At 39.5% G+C, this 16552-nt stretch overlaps 1 protein-coding gene and 1 long non-coding RNA gene across 2 annotated transcripts in view; one reads left to right on the top strand and one right to left on the bottom strand.

The window, feature by feature from the left end:
• Nucleotides 1-11834, top strand: part of MTMR7 (myotubularin related protein 7) — a 106040-nt gene extending 94206 nt beyond the window's left edge. The window contains exons 9-14 of the mRNA XM_047716110.1: nt 1289-1414; nt 3207-3256; nt 4542-4742; nt 6219-6359; nt 7873-7999; nt 11472-11834. Coding sequence (XP_047572066.1) covers nt 1289-1414; nt 3207-3256; nt 4542-4742; nt 6219-6359; nt 7873-7999; nt 11472-11834 — 1008 coding nt within the window. The remainder of the gene's footprint in view (nt 1-1288; nt 1415-3206; nt 3257-4541; nt 4743-6218; nt 6360-7872; nt 8000-11471) is intronic.
• LOC125091969 (uncharacterized) lies at nt 6344-11698 on the bottom strand. The gene is made up of 4 exons (XR_007124801.1): nt 11561-11698; nt 10477-10682; nt 7940-8137; nt 6344-6784 (listed from the first exon to the last, which is right to left on the bottom strand). It is a non-coding gene; the product is annotated as an uncharacterized LOC125091969 (long non-coding RNA).
• Nucleotides 11835-16552: the final 4718 nt, after the last annotated feature.

Raw genomic sequence — 16552 nt, 5'->3', positions numbered from 1 at the left:
GTCAGCTGTGGCTCGCCGAGTGGGGAGCTGGCTTTGCAGACCATGATGTTTGGCCTCGTAAACATGTGATTTCTGCCAAAGAGAGGACAGTGCTCTGTTGATAGAATGCCGGCACAGCAGTACATGGTAAGACATTTTCAGAGTATTCTCTTCGGGTAGACTTGGTCCTAAGTGGAGGCAAGAATTTTCTATAGGAGAGTACATACATCCAAACGTGTGACACTTCAGTGACCAATGCCAGTCTTCCATCTTAGTAAACTGCAACTTCTTTGCCACATGGTGTAAAGAAGTTCTGTTTCGAAACCTGGTAGGTAGGTTCCCTTCTGCGGCTTTCATGTAAGCAGGTTTTGGATGCATTGTCTATTTTGTTTCTCAATTTTTGTTGTTGTTGTTGGTTCTGTTTGTTTTTATAAGTCCCTCTTAGATTTATACCTAAAGACAACCATGTCTTTTCTGAAGATGTGGTATGCTCCCCTTTATTAGAGAATTCATTTATTCACCAAGTGTTTATTTAGTGCCGGGCACTTTTATAGGTGCTGAGCACATGATGCCAAATAAACCAGATTTTCTTCTCTTACAGAGCTTGCATTCTGGTATGGGACACAGAAAATGAATAAATAGAAAAAAATAAAGAAAAAATAGTATTTCTGGTAGTGAAAGTGCTATGTTGCACTCTCTACCATGTTTCCCAGTTTATGTTTCCTGTCCGAGGACACTCAGCTAAAAATTGTATGTGCATTTGTAGTAGCAGATAGAAATCTTCTTTGAGATTTGCTGCTGTAATTTTTACTTTGTTTTCTCTTTCTTCCCTCATTCCCTGGTTTCACTACTGGACTCCTATCCTTTGATCTCTAATTTCATGGTGTTACTACATATAATTTTTGTGTCTTTCTCATTTTGGAAATGATTGAGACCAGTAGCAGCTGCAGAATTTCCATATTGGAAAGGTTTAAGGTGGAACCCAGAGGCGAGGGCTGAAGGTGGGTCTGGAGAGGTTTGCTCAGGAAGCGTGTGTCCACTGTAGCACACATGTGTACTTGCGGTGGTCTGGGGGTGGCTCCTGGGTGTAACGGGAAGGAAAAGTTCTGGTTGCCAGCACCAAACCACTCCTTGGCTTTATCCTAAATGGATGGGACACAAACACTAAATTAGCTCCTTTTGGTTATGTTTTTTTTTTTCCCCTCCCCTTTTTCTTTCCGTAGGTATAAACCCAAACCTTGTTCTGATGAGATGTTTTTCCTTTTTGTGGCCATTCTTTCTGACTCTCTGCGGACCCTGTGTTTTTTAGGCAGTTTCAGAGGAAGGGGCCAGCGTGCTTGTTCACTGTTCTGATGGCTGGGACAGGACTGCCCAAGTGTGCTCAGTGGCCAGCCTCCTGCTGGATCCGCATTACCGGACTCTGAAGGGCTTTATGGTGAGTGTGGCTGCTGGGCTTCTCTCCCACGCAGGACCGTGAACAGAACGGACGTCTCTTTCGACAACTGTTTTGACAACTGTTGGCAACTTTTTTCCCTCTCACTGTTACTCTTCTCTTTGTAGATCAGCAAGATTAAAAAGGAAAATGTAGAAAATGGTCTTGGAGTAAAGAAGTGAATTTCTGGGATATTGGAACCTATTCAAATTGGTGCTATTAAATGTGAATTTGGGGGTCAATATAGACTATGTTCAGTAGTCTGTAAAATAGTGAATTTTGTAAATTATTTGCTCATAAATATTCCAAGTTGAGGTAACAGGTGAACATGTGGTAGAAAACATTTTTCAGAAAAAAATATTTGGAGAAAAAATTTTCTGAATGATGCATGAAAAGTCCTTGAGAGGAAAAACTTTTTACTTACCGCTTTGATTTTTTTGGGTCTTCCTTCACAACTCTGGCTCAGAGTATTGAGAACTTCACTGTTTCTGTGCTCTCTGTTGAAACTATGAGTGCGTCCTTTCCTAGACTTTCACCTTTTAGGTGTGCATCACAATGCGACGTGTTTCTTCCACCCGCAGGTTATTTGTGTAGCTCCCGGGGTGTGAAGTTCTGGCTGAGCTGGAGCCCTGTTCGCAGCTTGACCACAGGGGCTTCCTAGGGTCTGGGAGACTACCTGGTTCTTGCCTCTGGCACCATGATGTGGTAGAAAGTGTTTCAGTGGATCCTGAACCCATGCTAGGGACAGATGCTGCTAGAGAAGCCTGACGGGGGAGGGGGGGATCTCTGCTGCTAGATCTCCTTCATCGACTGAGATCAGTGGACACTCTGGGGACAAGAGAAGTGGCAGAGGTTTCCTTTATGGGCTTTTTCTTCCTTTTTTTTTGAAAGTGTCAGAACTTCCAATTCCCTGTGATGGCCCTGAGACATCTGAGTGCGACTCTGGCTTCAGACCCCTCCCCTGGACTGAGGTTAGGAAGGCTGGATTCCTTCATGCCCACTTGGGAGAATGGAGGGTTCCTGGCTCACACACCTCTTCACACCATCCTCTACCACCATGGACTCTGATTCTGCCCCATTAAATTTATATGTTGTTAAGGGCGAACTTCAACCACTCCGTATTTTTAAAGGGAAATCCCTGGCCATTGGAGAGCATGGGATTGGTCTGTACTATTTTCTTTTTAACATCCAGATAATTTGAGATTATAAACTCGTGTTACCCCAACTTTAAAGCAGGGCTGAAACTCCTCTATTATGTCCCCAACACCTGTCATTTTGGGATTTTCCTAATGTGTCACAAAGATCATAGGAAAATATTCCTAATTGTTCTTATAAGGAGGTTGGTATTTGATAGTATACTGAGACCTGTTGGTTAAGAGATGGGCTTTAGTGTAGAAAGAGCTAGGTTATGAGGTAGCATCCACCACTTCTTAGTAGTGTGATCTTAAGAGAATTAAGCCTGTCAGTTTCTCCTTCTGAAAAATGAGTGAGCCTACTTGTCCCACAGTAAAATGAGATTATATATGAAGCAATATGAACAGTGTTTCCCAGAAAGCACTCAGTGGGTGCTGCTATAACCTTTTCATATATCCATTCCCATGTTTTCCCCGTGGATGACCTTCAGCTTCGCCGTTCTGCACGTCTGTCTTGGTGGACAATGATGTGCATTCATCTACACTATCTAAGGATAGTGACTTCCCCAAGATCCTTTGAATCCTTCAGCACTATAGGTTGGGGGTCTCTTATTTTTCCTTGTTTGCTTCTCTCCATGATATTTATATTCTTTTTTGTGTAGGTATTAATTGAAAAGGACTGGATTTCCTTTGGTCATAAGTTTAATCACAGGTAAAAAAAATATTTAAAAATCTGTTGGTTTGAATGTGTATGATAAAAAAAAAATCTGCTTCTGAAGTTTTCAACTGAGTGGGGGGAAACAGGCTTTTCTTTGTGTATCTTATTCGAAAAGTTAAAAGTTTTGTTGTATACATTGTATCACAGATAAATGAAGTTCTATTACCTTGTGGCAGTTAGCATCTCTGAGATAGAGGATATATGGACAGAAAGAATGTGGAAATGGACAAAGACTAGCTATGTAATTGTTTTATGAGGAAGCCCTTTTTAAAGCTACCAAGTTGAGTGGAACTTAAATTTTTGAGAAGTTTCCAGTTTCTAGTGTTTTCACTCTTAGAAAAACTCCTAAACTGATCTCTGGTCATTTCTATTCCTAAAGTTGGTTATCTCTTGCTGAGCAGATAAGGTTCTATACTGTTATTTTGAATTTAATGGAACCCCAGTCCCCCTTTTGGATTCTAAAATTCACTTAATAGTGTAAAGGACTAGGCAGCCTTCATTTAAAAATCAGTATAAGGGGCACCTGCCTGGGTTGCTTAGTCCGTTGAGCACCCGATTTGTGATCTTGACTTGGGTCCTGATCTCAGGGTTGAATTCAAGCCCTGTTTGGGCTTCATGCTGGGTGTGGAAGCCACTTAAAAAAATCAGTACTAATGTGAGGGAGAAGATTCTGATGTACTCTTGAAAAACAAAGATGGGAGATATAAAGGTATATGGGAGTCTGGAAATATGGAATTGTCACATGGGAAATAAATTATGTGACAGGCTTTAACATTGCTCTAGAAATATCTGAGAAACTTGGGAAACCACAATTTTTTTTTCAAGGTGTCTTTCTTCCTCTTCCCTTCCAACAAAGCAGTGCAAAAGCAAGCAAACAAACAAACAAACAAAAAAAAAACAAAAAACTACACTCCCACAAATTGCTAATTAAATAAAGTGTTAGATTTACTTCAAAAGTCCTGATGTACTTTTGAAGCTTGAATTAAAGAAGGCTCATTAAAAGAAAAAAAAAAAAAAAGATCTTTTGCCATGGAAAGCTCCCTTGAATTTTATCTCTTTTACTAATTCTTTTCTAACCATACATCCTTTCTGTAGCCAGACCTTCAGTATGAAGTTTCTCTTGAAAATGGAATTTAAGAAGTTAATTTTTCCTACTTCTGCACCTCAGGTTTATAAGGTTTATCTAGAAACTAGGGTTTCTTTTGTGATCATGTTTGCATTTATAGCTTTATAAATAAAAACCCCCAACCTGCTATAAAATCTCTCATATTTTGTATAGATACGGCAACCTAGATGGTGACCCAAAAGAAATCTCTCCAGTTATTGATCAGTTCATTGAGTGTGTCTGGCAGTTAATGGAACAATTTCCCTGTGCCTTTGAGTTCAATGAAAGATTTTTGATTCACATTCAACATCACATTTATTCCTGCCAGTTTGGAAACTTCTTATGTAATAGTCAAAAGGAGCGACAAGAACTCAAGTAAGTGTTTTGCTGTTTTAATTTTTATCTAAGGATTTTGTGATTGAGAATTTCAGATGGCATTTTAAAATTCTGGAGACTATTTTAGCCACATATCTATACTGACAGATTAAAGTTATTTTCTTTTTTCTGACATCACTTCATAAATGGTTTAATGTTAGAGATTGACAATATAACAAGCTCATTTACCCCAGTGACATCCATAGATAGAGTGGCACACTTGAGGCACTCACATCGAAAGGAAGCTTCCTGGAGTCAGAGAAAGCGGTATTTGTACTTAAAAGGAAAAAGTTAGGGGTGCCTGGGTGGCTCGGTGGGTTAAAGCCTCTGCGTTCAGCTCAGGTCGTGATCCCAGGGTCCTGGGATCGAGCCCCCACATCAGGCTCTCTGCTCAGCAGGGAGCCTGCTTCCCCCTCTCTCTCTGCCTGCCTCTCTGCCTACTTGTGATCTCTTTCTCTGTCAAATAAATAAATAAATAATTTAAAAAAAAAAAAAAGGAAAAAGTTAGACATCTTCAGTGGATATACTCTTCTAATAAGAAATGCAAATCTAACCGGGAAAGCAAATTTGAAGCCCCAAGTCACCTTTTACTCAGATTAAAACTGTATTGTTTCTACCCAGAAGGAAAGTCAATGAAATGTAGAACTTAAATTGCAAAGTCAAAAACTTAACAGCAAAGTGCTTTATGAACTGCAATGAGAGAGCAGTTTTGAAATTGTCATGAAATGATTTTAACTGTAGTGTATATAATAATATCAGATTTAATTTTGGAAATGATCAGTTCAAGTAAAATGGATGTCACCGGTTTTATACAGTCTGAACAGAAAGAAAATAGCTTTTTCTGGTGGATACTCAGTTTTCTCTCAGGAACTTCAAGTGTGATTCCTGGTTAACTGGTAAATGATGAAAAGTAGCAGAGTGCTTCCTTCAAGCTTGCCTGTTTTCCTAGACAGTTTTGTGGTTTGCTGTGATGGACCAGTCACTTTACTGGTGTCTGCTTGCCTTTGAATTCTGGCTATTCCACTAACTGTGTCTTTGTACTATGTGACTTTGAGAAACTGCTCCATCTCTCTTCGCCTTGATTTCCTCATCCGTACAATGGACAGATCTTGTAGGAGTTCAGTGAGGACTGGATGAAAGAAAACAGTTCGTGAAGCATTTTAGTAGTACTTGGCAAATAAGAAAATTCCAGTGACTATTTGGGGAAAAATTTCCTCCAAATTACACAGCAGTTTTACTTTACACTCAGAGGAATTAAACACCTTGTTGAGGTCAGTACAGATAGCAGAGAGGCTGACACTATTACAGTGCCCTTCTGCTAGAACATGAAAACACAGACTGAATTTCCCTGCCACAGAACAGGGACACGGGATATTCACCTCACAATTATTGGTCCCTTTCCAGTTTAAATATTACATACCTGCAATTTCTAAGAACCAAGATAGGTCATTTTCAGGCTTCTTTTCTTTATAACAGAATTCAAGAAAGAACCTACTCTCTGTGGGCTCACCTGTGGAAGAATCGCGCCGACTACATGAATCCTCTATTTAGAGCTGATCAGAGTCAGACCCGCGGAACCCTTCGTCTCCCCACAACACCATGCAACTTCATGTACAAGTATGCAAACCTACAGGACCTTACTGAGGACGCTTATGAACGTAGATCCTGCCACTGTGTAATATCTGGAGTCCAAAGTATATAGAACACTGGGCTTCAAGGGGTTTTCTGGGACATAAAACACACTAGAGAATGCTTAAGTATCTGGTATTCTCCTGTGTCCCCTCTCCCCCTCCTTTCCCCTACATATCAAATTCTATTTCGAAATCAAAATTTTATAAAAATTGTACCTTAAAAATGTAAGTTCCAATATTATTTAAAAGCAAAAAACAGGGAGGGAAGAAGAAAAGGAAGCAAGAAAGGACAGAGGAAAGGAGGGACCAAATAAACCAAGTGTCTTCTAAGTTAAATGTGGAATTAGGTCGTGATCATGACTTAGCTTACCTCCTTTCTCTGCTGAAACTCTGCCTAGTGGAATTATTTCCCTGTGGAAATAAATTAAGACTGTATATTGGGATATGGAAGAGCAGGGTGGCATCCTACAGATTCTATTAAAGCTGCATGTCATATTTTATCCTTTGGGTTCTCTATGTGGAAGTTGTATGATGTGGAAGGATGTCTCGGTAGTCAGCAAAAAGACCAACTTACACAGAATAAACTGAGAAACCCCGTTCTTTCTCCCTATGCACCCCCACAAAATGCACTCAGTGCTTAGTGGCTTCCTTTAGAGTTGTTTTTCCCTCCTCAATTTGCTTTTGTTCTTAACTATTTCAATCTAATTATTTCCCCATAATTTGAAAGAATATTGTCTCACACTGAAAAAAAAAAAAAAGCCATAAAACAGCAGTTTGAGAGCTGTTGAGATACAATTCAATCAACTGTATTGCTCCTAATTTGTTAGTAACAGCCAGTCAACAAGTGTGTTACTGAGAGTCAAGCACTATTCTAAGCACTATGGATAAGACAATGAGTAACACTAAAACCCTGCCCTCAAAGTACTTTACTTAAAGCATCAGTCTACAGATATCCTTGTGATAGTACTATTTATTCTTTGCAATGCAGTATGCTTTATTGTGTAGGATAAAAAAGGGAAGCTTTATTGCAAATGGAAACATCAATTTTTGGTGGTTGTGATAAACAAACAAAACAAGCCAAAACCCTCAAGTCTACAAAGCTAAAAGAATCTAAATGTTAATATAATCACTAATTTTCCAAGTTTATTTCAAAACAGAGCTATTTTCTTAAAAAGAAAGAAGAATGTGTTAATATGTGCTACTTCATTCTACTTTAGAAAGATACAGGCCTTATTTCAGGACCATGTGTACAAGTAGACTCACCATGAATATAGAGACTCACCTCTCACCATGAATTTTGAGACTCCCCTCTCAAAAGAAATTTACTGACCCAAGAAAAAGAGCGCATCAACATGAAATCATTACCTTAAGTGTGAGCCCACCATTGGTAATCATTAGGACTTTGGGACTCTGGCATGACAGGTATCTTAGAAGATTTGAGGGAGTGAACTTACACACTGTGATATGATGGTACCCTAAAACTTTGCCATCTTTTGCAGGTTCTGGAATGGGATGTACAACCGCTTTGAAAAGGGACTGCAGCCCCGACAGTCCGTTACAGATTACCTTATGGCAGTGAAGGAGGAGACCCAGCAGCTGGAGGAAGAACTAGAGACCCTAGAAGAAGTAAGACACACTCGTTCTTGTTCGTCTCTTTTCTGTGCTTATTTCTTGATAACCACTGTTCCTTGAACGTCTCTCATGACTCAGGATATGTGAAACACAGCAGCATAGCCACATCATATTTTTAGCTAAGTAGATAACCTGAACCAGAAACCCACCGGGTAAGCACCCAGATCACCAAAGCTCCAACCTAGGCACTTAGTACATTTTCACATCTGGCTTGGGGCTCCCTTACATGGTTTGCTGAACTAGTCAGTTATTCCTACAATGGGTCAGGTTTTATTCATTACTGTTATTTGAGAAAACTAAAATGAGTTCCTTCTGGGGTGTACATAAAAAATGGGATTCAGAGTGAAAGAATAAAATCAGATAATGCATGTATGGTAAAAATTTCTCCATGAATGGTAATAGCTGAGACCAACTTAGCAACAGCCTAATTTTTGGCTTTTATAATTTCCCACTAATTGGCCAGGAAGGTTATAATATACACATTTTTGCTAATTATATAACTTTGTTTCCAGTGATACCACTGGTTTAGATGCTCACTAAAACCACTTGGATTCTTTGCTTCATTCTGCTTCATTCCTCTTAAAAATCCATGGTGTCATCACGTCATTCACTTACTCAAGAATTGGCAACCAATTGCTGTGGTCCGGACCTGAATTCTCAATTGAGACTAAATACCAAAATAAGATGAACAGCCTTTTCTCCACACTCCTGAGATATGTAGTGTAGATTGGTAACATCTAATGAAATGAAAGTTGGCAAAATATCATAAGACACATTCCAACAAAGTCTACTCCTTTACCTAAGGGAGAGTCACTCCTAAGAATGATGGCCTGGGGGACACACACTATGGTTCAGGGACCCCACCAATAAAGATAGTCATGTAGAGGTAGCTGGTGAGGCTGACTTCTCTGGTTGCTCCCATAACATTACCAGGAAACATCACATTTCAAGATACGAGTATCATGGAAGAGCTTGATCTAGGGTTGCTCACCCAAGTCCATACAGTGGCCAGATGGATAAAACAAATTCCATCACTAGTGAACTGTTGGTTTTGAGAACTTTTGAAATCAAGCATAAATTTTTATCTATTATAAATCTGCAAAGGTAAAACAAACCATCTTTGGACTTATTTGGAGAGTTCTACCTTAAGTTTACATTACTGGAGAAATAGTTTTTGTGCATCAAAATCACCTCAATCAATCAATCAATCAATAAAATCCTACTGCCAGGGCTCTAAGCCCAGAGATTCTGATACAGAATCTTTCAAGCTCCACAATGATTTTGAGTTGTCACCAGGGCTGAGAGACCTTGAATTATAAATAATACACACAGACAAATGAAATGAAGCACAGTTTAGGTTTTTAGGATTCTGGAGCTCTGGTAAAAGCCTTTATGATTTTTGTCATTTTTAAGCCCACTCACGACATCAGTAAGCCAGTTTTATTTACTCTTCCTGAAGATACCCAAGCTTTATGGAAAGCTTAGGATTCTCCTGGTCTATTCCAAAATTTTTTGTTAAAATACTAAAAATGAAAAAGAAAATTACTTAGAAAAACCTTAATTAAAAGACATTGGCTCTTTTTCCTTTATAACAAAGTCAAAACCCCTTAGCCTCGCATTTAAGATTTTCCCACAATTCAGTAATCAATTCCTTCAGCTTTATTCTCTGTTATTGCCCTTGCTCAAATTTTTTTTTCAATTTTTTATCAACATATAATGTATTATTTGTTTCAGGGATACAGGTTTGTGATTCTGGGTCTTATATAATACCTAGTGCTCATTTCAACACATACCCTCCCCATTGTCCATCACCCAGTTACCTTATCTCCCCTACCCTTTCCCTTCCAGCAGCCCTCAGTTTTTTCCCTAAGATTAAGAGTCTCTTACGGTTTGTTTCCCTTTCTGGTTTCATCTTATTTTGTTTCTTCCTCTGCCTTTTCATTAATTCCATGTATCAGTGAGATCATATGGTAATTGTCTTTCTCTGACTGACTTACTTCGGTTAGCATAATACCCTCTAGTTTCATCCATGTCATTGCCCTTGCTCAAATTTAACTGTTCTCTGCTTCTTGTACACAATGACCTCTAATTTTTTCTTATTGTCCCTCCTGCCATAAATGCTCTAACCATCACCAGCACCTTCCAGTTTAATTCCCTCATAGTCCCGTTAAAATGCTCCTTCACTGGGACGCCTGGGTGGCTCAGTTGGTTAAGCGACTGCCTTCCGCTCAGGTCATGATCCCAGGGGGATCAAGCCCCGCATCAGGCTCCTTGCTCAGTAGGGAGTCTGCTTCTTCCTTTCCCTCTGTCTGATGCTCTGCCTACTTGCACTTTCTATCGCTTTGTCAAATAAATAAATCTTTTAAAAAAAAAATGCTCCTTCATCCCTGAAGCTTATTCGGATCTCTTCCCTCTAGCCATCTCACTCACCCTCTTAAACAACTGTGACCTCTTGCAAGTTCTTACATTACCTGAACTCTGCCTCCATACTTCCAGTTCCTTATGGCTGGATCTGTATTATATCCATTACTCATATTGCCCAGTACAATGCTCTTTGCACATAAGGAGAATGCTTTTGAAAGGAGTATGTAATACTTGATCTTTTAACACTTCCCTGGTTGATGGCAAAAGATGAAATCTGGTAAAATGTATTTTGAGCAATCCAAATGTCCATCATCTGATGAAGAGAACAAAATGTGGATATTCATGCAATGTAGTAATATTCAATCATAAAAAGGAATGGAGTATTGATACATGCCACATCATGGATGAACCACGAGGATATAAACTAAGGGAAAGGAAGCCAGACATAAAAGGACATATATTGTATGATTCCATTTATAGGAAATGTCCAGACTAGGCAAATCCATACAGACAGAAAGCGCCTCAGTGGTTGCCAGGACTGTGGGAAGGGGGAATAGGGAGTAACTACTAATGAATATGGGGTTTTCTTTGGGATGATGAAAATATTTTGGAATTAGGTAGTAGTGAATTGTGTAACCTTGTGAATATATTAAAACCAATGAATTATATACTTTAGAAGGGGAGATTTATGGTAAGTGACTTATATCTTAATTTAAAAACTTAGATAATAAACACCTCATTCCTCATTTTTTAAAGAATTGTATTTTGAGTTCATAGGATGAAAATCATTACGTAAAACCTTACAGTAGAGAAGAATGACTCCTGATTGTCAGGTGCTCTATATAGGGTTTTTTTTTTTTTTGCATTTTACAGAAAACCTATATACTAAGGCCAGTATTACCTTCATTAATTAGAGATGAAGAAACTAAGTCTCAGAAAATCTAATTATTTTGTCCAAGGTCATAAAGCCTAGCTTTGAACCCATGTCCATTTAAATCCCATGTTCTTAACATTATATCCAGCTGGAAAGTAATAAATGCTAAATTATTTAAGATTTTTCCCTGAAAAAAAATTTTTTTTCTTTTTTTTTTTTTTTTTTTAGAGGCTGGAAAAAATTCAGAAAGTCCAGTTAAATCACACTAAAGTGAAGAGTAAACAGACTGAACCCAGCAAACACTCAGGGTTTTCTACCTCAGACAACAGCACAGCCAACACTCCCCAGGATTACAGTGGAAATATGAAATCCTTTCCATCCAGGAGTCCTTCACAAGGTGATGAAGATTCTGCTCTCATTCTAACCCAAGACAATTTGAAAAGCTCAGATCCAGATCTGTCAGCCAACAGTGATCAGGAGTCTGGGGTAGAGGATCTGAGCTGCCGGTCTCCAAGTGGTGGGGAGTGTGCACCAAGTGAAGACAGTGGAAAGGACCGTGACTCTGACGAAGCTGTGTTTCTCACTGCCTGAAGTTTCCCTGTGAAGATCCAAAATAGAGGACACACAAGAAACACTTTCCAAAAATAAGGGAGCAGTGCAATTTAAAATAAAAAATAATTCAAGAAATGGTACATGTCATTGAGAACTATAAAATGTAGCAACAAAAAGGGAAAAGAGTCCGGCTCTTAGTTTCTTTAGATGTTGAAGAACAAGATGTAGCCATTTCTTTTATCAAACACATATAAAGGAAAAATTCCCCATTTAAAAAGTTGTTCTAGACTCAGAAAGTTCTGTTCACTACATAGTGCTGACCTCTTCCATCACCTGAGTCATCAGTAAAATTCCTTGTCACAGCATGCATCTGCTCAAAGTGCCCAGAGTTCCTTCTACCCTCACACCTGTTATCCTTCGTCTTTCCCCATATTTCACTTCCAGATATATATTTTGTTTTCTAAAACATCTGACATTGCCTTCCACCCCGTCTCTGTTAGCAGTATTTTAAGTAACAGAGCACACTGTGGAAACGTACCCCTTTTGATTGGCAGATGTGTCTCTGTAACTGAGAAGTTTTGTAATTGCTTGAGCTTATCTTTCAGGTTTAATGATCACTTTAACTTTTCCTTAAATAATATATTTTGAATTGTTATAATAATTTTGTTTCCTTTTTTTCTGGAATCTCATCATTTAAAAAATGCTGAAACTTATAATTCACTTCTTTAACACGAGTCTAATACCTAATAAAATAGAAGCAACATTTACTCTCTGGTTTTTAAAATATGAGTTCAGACCATATTAAATATAACATTTGAAATTATAAATGTTATAAAATATAGCATTTTAAATTAACCTTTTATTACTACTTAGAGACCACATTAACAAGAGAGTGTGGGCCAACCACCAGCCTGATTCTTTTAGTATAACCAAGTTAACAATGTCACATTGCAGTGAGGAAAAATACCAATAAAAAACTAGAGAATTTGGTTGTCCTAGCTATTTAATAATATAATTAATTTTATCACCTATCATTTTAGAAATTGCATAACTGGTTAATATGATTTAACATTAGTAACCAATGCTGAAAGTTCTAAAAAGAGTTTGATTATAAACTTTTGAAGAAACGTAGTGGAGAAAGTTTGGACAGAGATAAATAACATTTACAACAGCATGGTTTTTAATTATCAGTACATTCTAGAATGTAAAGGGCGACCTTTTACAATCTGCATCAATTTTTTTTCTCCTTTATAGATTAATATATTTTAGACAGAGTGCACATGTGTAAGGGAGGGGTGGAGGGAGAGAATCCCAAGGAGACTCCCTGCCGATCACGGAGCCCAACATGGGGCACAATCTCACAACCCTGAGACTATGACCTGCGCCAAAATCAAGAGTCAGATGCTCAAGTGACTGAGCCACCCAGGCGCCGCTACACATCACTATTATTAATAGGTAAAATCTGTTAATAAGCTAATGTATTAAATTTTGCTGAAATGGGAATAAGGTAAGAGAGGTAAGAGGAGTAACATCACCAACATGGTGACAGAGGTTGTTTCTGACTTTGCTCACCTTCACAAGAAGATGACTAACAACTATTCATGGACAAGACACCACTGAGAGGATTCTAGTGCTCAGGAGTGAGGCTAAGGCCCCCCACAACACAACAGAGACCAAGACAGACTGCATTAGAAAGGTAAGAGGTCAACATGCTGACCACGTTTCCCCTCCCCCAGGCTGCCTCACCACTGCATGGAGCTATCTCCATTGAGTCTCCAGTTCCTCTAGTGGGGAGCGCCCATGGGTGTCATCCAGCTCCCCAACCCTGACTCAATGTTGTAGGTTGCTTAGCTGGAGGCCCTACTCAGGTTTCACTCTACAAGGATTGCAGGGAAAGTATGGGGTTCAACCACTAGGAGCCTGAGACACAGAAGGGGAGAGGGTCTTCCAACAACCAACACTTGGGAGTTGGAAGACTGAATTCCCATGAGTATAGCCTAATAGTCCCAACCAGTGGTTTCATTCATCTACAAGCCAAGTCAGTGGCACTATCTGGGGAATTTGGCCTGCCAAATTTGGGTCCCCAAAGAAGGAATTCTGCTGGCCCTGGTGCCTGGTCTTCTCATGCCCTGGCAGAAGAGCTGAGCGACGGCTACCCTGCTGCAGATCATGGCTCCCAAACCCAAAATCTGTTCAGGAAAATTTGGGAGTTTTCTGAAGTGGGCTCTTGCCCACACAGTGTCCAGAGGCCTTGCCCTCCCCAGCCCTCATACCTACAAAGCATCACCTCCTGTGCCGTCTGATAGGAAGAGCTGACAAAAACACCTGGAAGCTGTGTGACCCAGCAACTCTTAAGCCAAGAAGGAGGTGGGCAGAATTGATAGCATTAAGAGCAAATCCAGTGGTTTTATTTGGCCAGGGCACATGAGGCATGGGTTGGCTTGAATCAAGACCACAAAGAGCATTAATGGTCTTTGAGCTGCTTCTCCTGCTGCACCCAACCAGGGAAATGAGTTCAGAGCCCCACATATTGCTCAACACAACCTTCAACCTACCCACACAGGAAACCTAACCAGAGCACACAGGAAACTGCATAGCCCATCCAAGAGTCTCATTTACAGGGCCCTTGAATGAAGCACAACCTGTGGCTTTCCACATCTGTAAAGCAAAACGAGTGGCCTCATCTGACCAGGATACTCAGTGCACACTCTTGCCTGCATCAGGTCCCCAAACAAGCTAGGCAGGCCCTGGGTCCCATCCTGCTGCCCTGCTAGGGCAGAGAGGCTAATTCATTGCCCCAAAGAATGCTAAATATAGTACCAGTCCCAACCTTCTAGTAAGTCTCACCAGAGAATTCAGGAAATCACAAAGACCATACCACAGGCTGACTGGAGTAGGGAACCAAGTCAGCAGTGCTATCCAGCTAGTCTCAGTCTCTGACATACCCCTGACCTCAGAGCATGAATAGTTAGTTGCCTTGTCCAAAAATAGACTCTAATAGGAGCCCTTACCTACCCAAGGATATTATCAGCAGGCATGTCCAGAAATCCAGACTGAGCTGATTAGTGAAGAATGTCTCTAACAAATCAAACATGCTAAGTCTGAAAGAGGAGACACCTTAGTCAAATGTGCAGGTACCAACCTAAAGGAATCAAAGATCTTATGAAAAATCAGGTAAGTACGATACCACCAAAGGAAATAAATGAAACTCTAGTAACTGACCCAAAAGAAATGGAGATCTATGAGTTGTCAGATAAATAACTCAGAATAATTCCCGTAAAGAAGTTTAGTGAACTATAAAAATACACAGCTAAACAAAATTAGGAAAACAATACATGACCAAGAAATTCAACAAAGAAATAGAAATCATTAAAAATAAATCCACTCCAAATCCTAGAGCTGAAAAATATAATAACTGAATCGAAGAATACTATAGTTTCAAAAGCAGACTTAACCATGCAGAAGACCAAAGCAATGAACTGGAAGAAAAGCAACTGAATTTATTCAGTTAGAGGAGCAATGAAAAAAAAAAATGAAAGAAAGTGAAGAGGGGCTACAGGAATTACAGGACACAATGAAAACAAGTAATATTTGCATTATGGGAATTCCAGGAGAAAAAGAAATGGAGAGAAAGCATATTTAAAGCAATAATGGCTGAAAACTTACCAAACCTGGGTAGAGAAATAGAAACCCAGATCCAAGGGGCCCAAAAGACCTAAACAGGCTGAACTCAAATAGGACTAAATCAAGACACTTTACAATTAAATGTCAACAGTCAAAGACAAATACTTTTGAAAGCAGTAAGAGAAAAGTGAGATTACAAAACAGGGAACCCCAAATAAGGCTAAAGGTAGACCTCTCAACAGAAATTTTTCAGGTCTGAAATAATGGGACAACATATTCAAAATACTGGGAGAAAAAAAAGAAAAACCCAAAGTTTCAACCAAGAATTCTACACCCAGGGGCACCCACATGGCTCAGTCATTAGGCGTCTGCCTTTGGCTCAGGTCATGATCTCAGGGTCCTGGCATTGAGCCCCACATCAGGCTCCTTGCTCAGTGGGAAGGCTGCTTCTCACTCTCCCACTCCCCAGCTTGTGTTCCCTCTCTCACTGTGTTTCTCTCTGTCAAATAAATAATTAAGTTCTTAAAAAAAAAATTCTATACCCAGTGAAACTGTCTTTCAGAAATAAAGGAGGGATATACTTTGCCATACAGACAATAGCTGAGAGAGTTCATTACCACTAGAACCTGCCTTACAAGAAATTCTAAAGGGAGCTCTTTGAGTGAAAATAAAAGATCATTAGGTAACAGCAAAGAAACTTAAGAAGGCAGTATAAGGGGCACCTGGGGGGCTCAGTGGGTTAAAGCCTCTGCCTTCGGCTCAGGTCATGATCTCAGGGTCCTGGGATGGAGCCCCCGCATTGGGCTCTCTGCTCAGCAGGGAGCCTGCTTCCCTTCCTCTCTCGCTGCCTGCCTCTCTGCCTTACTTGTGATCTCTGTCTGTCAAATAAACAAAATCTTAAAAAAAAAAAAAAAGTGTAAAACTACTGGTAATTAGAAATAGTAAAAAATGGATTCTGTAATAGGGTAATGGTGGTGTGTAAGTCACTTAGGAGTAGTTTAAAATTTAAAAACAAACATAGTAAAAGTAACCATATCTTTAATAATCTGTTATTAACTACACAATAAGGAAAATGTAAATTGCAACATTAATTAACTAAAATGTGAGACGTGTAAAGCTTAGGAATTCAATAA

Source organism: Lutra lutra, chromosome 2 (assembly GCF_902655055.1).
Source record: "Lutra lutra chromosome 2, mLutLut1.2, whole genome shotgun sequence".
In the NCBI taxonomy this organism is placed as follows: domain Eukaryota; kingdom Metazoa; phylum Chordata; class Mammalia; order Carnivora; family Mustelidae; genus Lutra; species Lutra lutra.
Note: the sequence above shows the minus strand (reverse complement) of the source record. Positions and strands in the feature narration are given on the sequence as shown.